Source organism: Alligator sinensis, unplaced genomic scaffold (genome assembly GCF_000455745.1).
Source record: "Alligator sinensis unplaced genomic scaffold, ASM45574v1 scaffold559_2, whole genome shotgun sequence".
In the NCBI taxonomy this organism is placed as follows: Eukaryota; Metazoa; Chordata; order Crocodylia; family Alligatoridae; genus Alligator; species Alligator sinensis.
In genome coordinates, this window is record NW_005842046.1 from 1377307 (window position 1) to 1388265 (window position 10959).

General features: G+C 38.2%; 1 protein-coding gene across 4 annotated transcripts in view; it reads right to left on the reverse strand.

The window, feature by feature from the left end:
- Positions 1-6: 6 nt before the first annotated feature.
- Positions 7-10959, reverse strand: part of GPAM (glycerol-3-phosphate acyltransferase, mitochondrial) — a 37985-nt gene continuing 27032 nt past the window's right edge. For all 4 annotated transcript variants that reach the window (XM_025203198.1, XM_025203199.1, XM_014519540.2 and 1 more), the window contains exons 16-20: positions 10197-10274; positions 5877-6017; positions 4741-4930; positions 4553-4611; positions 7-2469 (exon numbers count right to left, since the gene is read on the reverse strand). In XM_025203198.1, coding sequence (XP_025058983.1) covers positions 2353-2469; positions 4553-4611; positions 4741-4930; positions 5877-6017; positions 10197-10274 — 585 coding nt within the window. In that variant the 3' untranslated portion in view covers positions 7-2352. The remainder of the gene's footprint in view (positions 2470-4552; positions 4612-4740; positions 4931-5876; positions 6018-10196; positions 10275-10959) is intronic.

The window sequence follows — 10959 nt, forward strand, 5'->3', positions numbered from 1 at the left end:
ATACTAGTTTTAAAGGCATACCCTCCCTCGGTGTATGACAAATATTAATATTTATTTACATGCATATTATACCACCCACTCACTGCCTTAGATAAGCCAGTTTTTCATAGTCTAACAGATAAACTGTCTTCTGTTGTAACATTTAGCAATTACATTCAGGTCTCCAAGCTAGCTCCTGGATCTTCTATCTAGTATCTCTCAATTAGGCAGAATATTGTCATTAAAACCTAGTTTCATTTGCTTCATATTGCTTGGGTTTTATTTTTCAGTTTATTTTATACACACACTACTATTATATACACTTCAAAATTTACTGAAGTGCAGTAAACTATGAGACGTTATAGATTTACAAGCACCTAGTCTTGGTTGACTTTAAGTGGAAGTCATCAGCCACCTTAACAATTGCTATGGAGAGAGTACATCTGGTTACGAAACAATGCACGATTACTCGGATAAGATGAAATTGCTCTCTAAAACAGCTGGTCAATTTTAGTAGAAAAAACCCGGCTATCCTGCTGGAGACGGCAAAGGACGTAAAAGCAAAAGCAATTTTATGGTCAGTTTCCTTCCCTGTGTTGATGCAACTTTGGTTCTGATTCTTTTCTTTTAAATGTTGAAGAGCACCTGGTTTAGTGACAGCACACATGCAATGCCTCACAGTGGTAAGTGATGCTGCTAACAAACCATACACTGCAACTTTCAACTGTTAATAGCATTTAACCAGTCAATTCACAGAAATATTTTTGTTAATAAATGTACAGTTAAACACAATCTACTCTGAATGCAGACTCAAATTGCATATAGCAGTGACTGTGCAAAGCCTGTCATTCAGGTAGTCTCTTCCAACATTAAATTAAACAACATGGATTTTCATAACTGTAGTGTTTGTTTTACCTGCAAGGATGAGATGGAACAATCACATGAAACATTACTGGGGCAGAAATGTTTGATTTCTCTCAGGAGCCAGAAAAATCAAATGAGGAAACACACATTTCACAAGCAAACTGGCTTTGTGCCTCTCAGACTTATTGCTTCAACTCGTATCGAGTGAGCGAAAGTGCAAGATCGCAGCTTGCAATCTGATATGTGCCAGCATAGAGTTAAAACTGATGCCCACAAGGGCTCTGGATGCGAATGAACCTCTGCTCAAACAGCAGGCTGCAAGACCAGGGTGTTCTTGTGTTAAAAGACAGAACCCCTTAATGAACATTTCAAAGCCCAAACTGGGTCACCATCAAAAAATGCGTGTTTTAGCAAAGGTTGCCAGTGCATCACAAGCTAAATCGGCTCAGCAGCAAAAGGCAGCATGGGAATATGCTCTTCTGGAGTTTAACAGGGGTTGGAGAATTCAATTCTGCAAGATTGCCATGTTATTGCTGATTTTTTTACAGTCAAAATGAAAAGACCTTCACACAATACAATGCCATCCAGTAAGTAATACGCACTAAGAACCTGATAGTTCATCTCTCACTCTTAAAATACTCTAATTCAAAAACATAAAATCTGTCACAGTATTATCTAAAAACATCAATGTCTTCTTATCTTTTTGTAGTAAATACAAAATCTAAATGGTTAGAATACATTCATGTTTTAGGAAAATTATTTTCTTATTTCTATCAAAGGTTAGAACAACAACCCATGATAAAAAATGCTACTACTCTGTTCTATCATGATAACAGAGATTAATGCAATTTACTATTGCACTATGCAGACTGAATAGTGCTAGTGTGTGTCCAGTAACAGATCATTTTACAATCATCTGCTATTCAACTGACTATTATTCTCAAGTGTCCATACCTGTTATTCTCATTAGGATTTTGGCATTTATGTTACATTCTAACATTTATGAAAAACTATGGCTTTTTCCCCACAGAGTATACATGGACTATGCAAATCTTTATAAACCATTTACTTTAAACAATAAACTGGGCTGAAATGGGGATTACTTGATGATGTCAGAAGCAGCGTTTCCACTAAACTCAAGTTCTCAGGGTTAGATCACAATTATCTGCATTTGTGCATCTGTCACAGTCAATTTTTAAAAGTAGTTATGCAAAATGTAACACTGATAAAATTCCAGTTTTCTAGCTTTAGTCTGATATTTTTTTTATTTTTATTTTTTGCAAACATGGTTAATCACTTGTATCCAAAGTGTCATCTGTGCGTAACTGAATTATAACTGGATTGGGACTGTAAGAAATCCACACATCTAAGAAGGCACTTGTCTTCCAGTGATTCAAGTCAGATAAGGCCTTACCAAACCAGTCGCACCTTACACTCTGAATGCCCTCAGGCTCTGCAACAGTCTCCAAACCTGTTTCCACTTCACTAGCAAAAGATACTAAATGTGGTTTACAGTACAACAAAGCTCAAAATGAATTCCAGCAGCTTTTGTCGGTTGTGCTGAGGTAGGAAAGTACTGCTCAGTTCCAAAATAGTCTCCCTCCTTTGTCTGGTCTCCTTGAAAACCTAAAGCATAGGAACAAAGACATGGATGTTACTGAACACCTTCAAGCAAAGTCCCTTATTATTTGTAATGGAGAATGTAGAGAAGTTTATGAGCTATCTTACAACAGCTGCTCACTACAATCAAGCATACACTATAGCAAATGATATGGATTTTTCTCTCTTTCTAGCACAAGAGCTGACAGTCTTCTAGATATCTTTTGAGTCCGCTTATCATTGAGGCATAAAACAGCATGGAAGAAAGAGGAAGTTTGACACAGAGAGAAGCTGTAATTTGGAAGAAAGGTCTGGAAAAACCCATCTTTTGAAAGATTCTTTCTGAGCAAGGGAGCATTAACATTAGTCAACTGAAACTAGAGTTGGCAAGCCAGTCAGCCGATGGGTCAAATACTGTCGACTGACTAGGTCAATTGGCTATATATTTTTTGACCAGTCAAAGATTATAGCAATTTTACAAAAAAAACCACTACTTTTTTGTAGTTTTCTTGACAGAAATATTTTTTTTGTTGTTTTTTGACACACTTCTTAATGGAAAGTTTGTTCCTTTTTCTATGTCTTATTTGGACCTACTGGCATTTTTTTTACAATTTTTAATTGATATTTGACTGGTCAATTGACCAAGCTTGATTTGACCAGTGAAATACCCAACAGAAGTATTAAAAAATGATGGAATTCAAAAACAAACTGCAATGTCTCCTGTAAGGAAAACCTTGGCAGGCAGGACTTTTTTGTTCTCCATTTGCAAGCACCTTGTTTATGAGAAACTCTTTGTGGAAAAGCGTGCAGTGTATGATAATCAGACTAGTACTCACAGCTGTTATGGGATACAATGTGATTGAAGGCAATGTGTAATTCAAACTCAGTTGTCTATTTTAAAAACAAGTGTTTGAATTAAATGCTACGAGCAGATGCAAGAACAGATGTCACCTAGTACCATTATCCAAACAGCACTGCAATATGCTAGGTTTGATGAATGCTTTCATAAAAGCAGCTTCCCAAAGTGCATTTAACAGTCTCTAGAAACTTGCCTTCATTCCACTAGCTCATTTAAAACTCAAGAAATCAGGACCAAAGACTTGAAAGGTGTTTAATAACTCTTACTTAGTATTCTTTTGCCTAAACTCAAACTTTCAAAATAGGGGGAAAAAAGGTCTTTATCTTACACTCAGGAAGTCCATAAGATTGCACAGCAGTAGACAAAAATACTGCTGTGGAAAATCCAGACAGACAGTTCACAATTCAAGGTGTTAGAGATCATTTCAGATGTCCTACATGCACCAGTTATGCAAGAGACCAATTCTATCATGATTTTCCCTTGAAATTTGAGGTTCACAGGGATGGTCTACTAGCTTTCGCACCATCTCATCGACCAAGACATGGCAGCACCACAGTCCACCATGGAAGTTTCTCACTTCTTGTCATTTTTCTCAGCAGCGGTAAGGGCAATGTTACCCTTCTCCTGAAGCCCTAAAAAATCTATAGAATGGGAATCTCCAAAGATGACAGGCTTCCTGGACACTGGCTGCAAACAGATGCTACTTTTGTGCCAGCATACATTTTTTTATGGTGGCACAAAATCCAAACTAACACCCTTGTTCCTTGTTGCATCACATATGACCAACATTTCTAGTACAGTAATTGTTTGTGCACTTTTTGCAGCGGATGTCTGTTCATTTATGGTGCGGTTTATACTTCCGCCCCAGCCACCTGGACAGGAAGTTCTGGGGATTCAGAGTCCCAATCCTACAGGACAATGGCCCCAGGCAATGTTGGTCACTGCCCATCAATTGGATTAGCTGTGCTGGGACACAACTCAGCATGACTGACCCTGCCAAAAAGACTAAGTGTGTTGCTTGCAGCCTATTTTTCCAGGACTTTCTCTAGTGCAAACAGTCAGATATAACTCTTTTCTACTTTCTGCCTTTCAAAAACAAGATGCATGTCTTATTTGGGGGCGTGAAGTACGCAAGAAAATGCAGAACTAAAGCCCGTCATTGCACAGGATTCCTGGGCAGTCAGTCTGGATTTTATTAGGTCACCTTTGAATGGATTCTGCTGTATCAAGTTTTGACTATAAAACACTTACCCCCATATCCTTGAAGACTTTCACAGCATTTTTCACAAGGCAATAGGTAGCACTCTCAGCTATGAGATGGTAGGGGAGAAAACATTTGTGGTTACATTTGGGACACTGATGTAATGAGGAATGATAGAAATAAAATCAACAAATGAAATCATGACTCGTTTTTTTCAGGGAGATGGTGTCAGACTTACCATACATCGCAACATTTTTCTCTGTCCTGCTTATTAAGTATTTGTGTAGCTTTTGTAGATACTCCCTTTCTGATACGGGGCCGCTAAAGCTGTGGATAAAGGCAGCAGCAGAGCTGTACGCCTCCAATAAAGGCCCCAACAGCCTTTGCAGGAAGGTGATGTACTGCTGGTGTTCCTGAGACTGGCTCACCTAAGTAGAGGCAATGGCAACACATGTGAATGAAGCTGGCAGAAGTGAAAAGGTGAACAGAGATACACTAAACACCAAAATAGTATACATGGGTGGGTTATAGCCAGTCACTAGGAATTCTGGGAGACAGTACATGAAATATGACTGCTCATTATTACTGTAAATGAAAACGCAGATGTTTAAACATAAAGAAAACCCCTCTACAAAACACACATATAGTCACACACATTCCCCACCCTCCTCAGGCCATTAACTGCGTAATATTATTTTACTAGTTAAAAACAGTTAAAGAGGCCATTATGCTTCGCAATAAATAGCACAATCACATTTCATTCTTTTAGAGATGAGTGCTGGCTTCCATGTACTAATATCTCAACTGTACTTCCGTTAGGTCAACAAGAAAATTAATAATTTATTTTCCAATAAACAACGGAATCAGGTTTCTAGCCAGGATGTATGCAGTGGTATTTGTAACCGGAAACCTTATTTTCAGGGATGGTTTGGGTCACTAATTACTTTGTGTACACACATACATACACACCATAAAAATACAGTATACTTATGGAATAACACACCACGAATCAGAAAAATACACACTAACAGTGTATGCCCACCTTTGGTGCATGTGTTATTAGTAATATAGTACAATCTTTAGGACCCTTTGGGATACTAAAGCCTGTAGCAGCTTTCACCACACTGGCCATTCCACCCCAAGTTATGTAGACTTTGCCAGCAGATTATCTGAAGTTTCCTCAGAGAGCTGGTCTTTTTCAGGGAAAAAAGGAGGTTTTACTGATTGTAGCAGACTATTGCTGACTTTAATGCTGGGAATGATCAGAAAGAGAAATCTTATTATTTTCCCCCAACTGAACTGATAAGCTGAGAGTTACTTAACTTTAACTCTAAAAACATGCCTCGCACTTGTTGATAACCTTAAATACGGTACCTTGAGATAACAGTCCCTTTGTTCTTCTCCGAAGTCACTATCTTCATCCTCCTCATCACTCCTCCAAGACAAAGGTTCAGGAAGTTTTTTATCCCATTGCTGCTCTGTAAGACTTGGGCTAAGATCCTCCTGATCATCCTGCTAAAATTCAGAAGGACAAAGGGGTAAATACACAGAAAAACAAACTCTGACTCTTAAATCGTACATGGCCCAGTCAGTTTGGTGACTTGTAAGTCCTTAATGCACTGGATAGTGCAACAAGAAATAGCTGGCTGAGATACTATTGAGACCAGACTAAGGTACGTGGAAGGTTGTTTTTGCTCCTCTGAATGGAAAAGGTGCCCCATCCAACTTGCTCTGGCAATTCCAAGTACCAAAAAAAACTAAGACTTGTCCTTCCTCTGTGTTTAGGTGGGAGGTTAAGAGTTTATTTGGACATGGACTTTGTAACAATTGCCCATAACTATCAACTCAAGGATGAAATGCTGAACTGGACTTACATGCTGCTATATATGCAGACCACTTTGGAAATTCAGCTAGTACAGAACACAGCCATAAGCTTGCAAGTAGTAATTACAACCATCTCTTAGCTTTGCAGTAGCTGAAAACTCCAAGAGTTGATTTTAATCTAAATGGTTTGAATCCTGCCTACCTGAGATACAACATCTCTCTGTACAGTGTATCACATCTACTTGAGCAGGTAGCATTCAGGTCTAACATGGCAATGCATTTTCAGAGGAAGTCTCGACTCTAACTTACTTGCCTGTTTGCAGTCTCTGTGCTGATCATCAGAGCATGCTAGTGTATTCTTCCTCTAGCTTTAGATGGGATGCATGTTTGGCAATGCTTTCAGTGAAGTGATCTTTATACTTCTGAAAAGGTGAGGGACTGGGGAGATTTCATAATTTCCCTAATTTTTAAGACTTTTTCTTTAACATAGAACTAGGACAGGGACATATTTAGACATCCAAAAAATGAAGACATGCAAACAAGTAAATGAGCTGCCATAAGACACTAAGGTTTTTAGCTGGGTAACTTCTGACAAAGCAGTATGTCCAGATTATACTGTGAAGTGCAGCAGCCTTCTTATGACTCTGAATACACTGCATTAACACTATACACAATGCATTCTTATGCAATTGTATTAACCAAAAATATAATCTCAGAGGATAGGCTTCCTTTGGTTCTGTTGTTAACACTGCTGATTTTTTTTGCAATTCATTTAGACTGAACTGCTGTATCTTACATTTCCTAATAATGTACCCTTAACTGAAGCTGGCTGCATAGAGAAATGGGCATTTTACTGACTTAGAAAGGCATGATGTCAGTTGTAGATCAACTCTTGTACTTAAGCAAGAAAATGTCTACCTGCAACAAGAAGGGGTTTCAGATTTTTTTGAGACTAAATAGTCTCAAATCTGTAGGCAGTTGTGTTGTTCTTGTGTTAAAGAGCATTATACTCACTGACATGAAATTTTTACAAAGGCTGGTAAAATAATTGGAGGGCTTGTATAAGATCGATACAATTTAGAAGCAGATCCTGGTGTCAAGAAAAGGACTGAAGATATCCAAAGTAAATGAGAAAAGTGAGTTAAGGAGCCGATTAAGTTAAATGACCCTGGAAGAGCTTTAGGCGATGATGGAAATGGCTGAAATTTAACAGTGTAGGAGGAGCTTTTGAAGAAATTCATGCTGAAACACTGAAAACCTGTCCTAGCAAAAAAAAGCGCATTTTAACAAGGTGACATACTCTGTAGGTACATGAAGAGGTAACCTAGTGAGGTACAATACAAGTCAAAAGTATCCAAGGATCAGTATGTTGATAAATAGCCAATTGAGAGGACATAGTATGGAAAACAACTGATATTTTATATCCTCAGATACAAACCCCTGGAAATGTTAAGCACATGTTCAAGAGAAAAAAGTAATTTCAATCCCAATGTTTTACACTCACATTTGTTTGAAAAATGCTTTAAGATCTAATGAGTGACAAGTATATGGAGACAGACTCCACAACAATTCTTATGCTGAAAAGCGTGATTAAAGCCCAGATTTACCTGAGAGAAGCAACAAAAGCAGCAGAAAAGGGAAAAAAAGAACTGGAAAAAAAAAAAAATGTTATGTAAGGAATGTTTCAGCTCATAATGGACAATAGAGGAGGCACTGGAATAAAACGGGAAAAGGAACCATGAAAACGTACAAATAGCACTAGCAAGTTCAACTGACTAGGAAATTTATGTATATTTTATGGTATCCACCGTAAAGAAATCAAATGTAATAATCAAAAGATGCTAAAGTAGAAGTCTCTCTGAGAGATAAGGCTTAAAAAGTACCAAGAAAATATATCCAAAACTGTAGGGAACAATACGCTTTTCACAATTTGCTGCTGACAGCAAAATAAATTGGAAATCAACATCTGTATCCTTTTCTTCTAGTCGATAAAAAATATTTACACTATACAGTGGCCTTGCTGAGTGAATTAAGGAGAAACGCACAGGGCAAGACAGCACGTGGGTTTTGCAGAAAAGTAAGTAATATAACCACGGTAGGTACACTATCTATATGTCTGATGAAGACTGAAAGCACCAGAATAGAAAATGTGAGCATAAAACACATTTAAAAAGTAGTGGAGTGGCTTGGAGACAGTAATGAGGATACCTTTCAGAAAGTGGCAGATCTAATAGGTCGAGAGATTATATTAGGACAATTGCACAGAACAGTCAAGAGATAAGGATATCAACATGTCTGAACTGATACAGTAAACAAAGATGCTAAGGTAGAAGAGTCTGTTCTCATTTTGGTCAAGGGAAGCACCAAAAAAAATGAGTAAAAACATCCAAAAATTCAATGCCAGGAACAGCAATACAAAAGCCCGCATAAAAGAAACAGGAGACAATTGAAATGGTGCTGTTTTAGTCTAAGAAATCTGATGATGGGAACAATATTCTCTTTTTCTAGCATTCAGATACCACACTAAGGGGTCTACTATAAGAACCCAGAGGGATGATGCGTGTCACCATTATTTTAGCTTTCGGGGCAGCGTGCACCCAAAGGTCAGTAAAAGGACTGGATCAGGGAAGAGCCTACTCGATGTTATGGCACAAGGATGAAACTGCGATAGAACACACCAGAGAATAAAAACAAAGGGTGATGGCAACAGGATCACAAAATCAGTGCCAGAACTAGCACAGCTTCCTGCAGGATTAAGTGTTAATTGTAAGCAAGATGCTTTCAGTAAAACTCCCTAATGGCTGGTCAGAATACAGGGTATTAAGGATGTTTTGCACAGTAAATAGACAGGGATTAAAGACACCACAAGGAATCTGATATTAGATAGTTAAGTTGAGAGATGGTTCAAACTTGAGTGTTACCCATGCAACTATGTGATGCTAAAAATGAACCTGGGACAGAACAAAAGGCTGTCAAATGTGGTGTAGATACATGAGGAGAAGAAGAACAAGAGGCACAAATGGAAAGAACAGACCAAAGGCCATCAAAAAGAGGATGTTGATCCTGTTTCCTTACAGACTGGAGAACTGCAGAAAAAAAGTGGTCAGATATGTGTTATGTTTCCAAATTTAAAATAGTTGTGGTGCCATGACTCAATTCTGACAGGTTAGAAAAATGCAAAATTGTCAGTCACTTTTAGTTAATAAAAATAGTTTGGTTAATGGAGCCTTTGGGCATAAATCTGGAAGCTAAGAACGTACTGCCCTCATGCATGGGACCAGCCAAGGTGCATCTATACCACACAGAAGAGCAAGGGAAGCAAACATATTCTGAGCCTCCCGTCCTTTAGCCCCAGGAATATACCAGGATATCACGTTAATGTCACAGCGCATCTGCACGTGCACTAATGCGACTTAGCTATTTGCACCTAAATTTAACGTGCCTTAATGCACGTTAGCATGTTCACATGTAGACATGCACCTAAATCGCCTTAATGCACCTTAAGCAAAGGCAAGTGAAATTTAGGAGTGCGTAAATACACATGTAGACACGCCCAGAGTGGCTCAAATTTACAAAGGCTCATGTATCAAATCACTCTAAAGAAGTACTGTAAAATATTCCTCACATTCAGAATTAATGTTAAGGGCTTCCTGGACCTATGAATAACATCATCCACATCATCAGAATGAGATTGTACCAAAAATACCTTGTTCTTAGGAAGTGGAGACATTTCACTTCAGGGTTTCCTTAATTTTTCTATATATCAAGTGATAAATTAGAACTTAACGCAACTCTTACAGCTAGTAAAGAGCCAAGGATTCCAGGCTAAGATGAGAACAAAAAACAAGTTTAATATCTCCATCACCTTACCTCAGCCACCAAAAGAATTCCATACTGTATAAACCTTTCGACTACCTCATGGCAAACTTGATATAACATCTGGCAGGGCTGGATGAAAATAAAAGAAGAAGTATAGTAAAGAAATAAACAAACAATTCTGTATAGTTCCCTCCCTTCCTGCTCAATGAAACTGTTACTTGGCATATAAGCAAGTTCCCATTGCCCCTGTCCCTACTTCATTACTGCATTTTTTATTCCTCGGTTGCACCGACATATGCTTCAAAATTCTAGGGCAGTGGGATACTTAAATTAGATAATACAAAGAGTATGAGAAATGCACATTCCTGTACTGGTAAGACGACAGATCAGCTGACCAAAACAGTTATTTTCCATCTTGCTATGATTTTGTTAAATGAATCAATACTAATATCATTGAACAGCTTTTAACAAAAGACTTCATAAATCTGTAAGGTAAGATCTAAAAACTCCCCTACAGTTTAAACAAACAATTAAGAAGCTTAGAACCAAAAGTGACTTCCTTCCCAATGGTTATAATCTGGTAGGGAATGTCCAGCGGATTAAGGAAACAACCTGTCATTAAGTCTAAAGGCAGAACGAGCACAAGGTTACTAATAAGCTCTATTTCACAAACCATACTGCTGTCGTGAAGAAAAAATAAACGGTTTATGCTCAATTAACAAGCAAACAAAAAAAGCCAAACATCCCATGGTGCACACAGTGAGGAGGAGGGGGTGGGGAAACAGAAATGCTTGCCAGCGTGAGAAGTAAATCA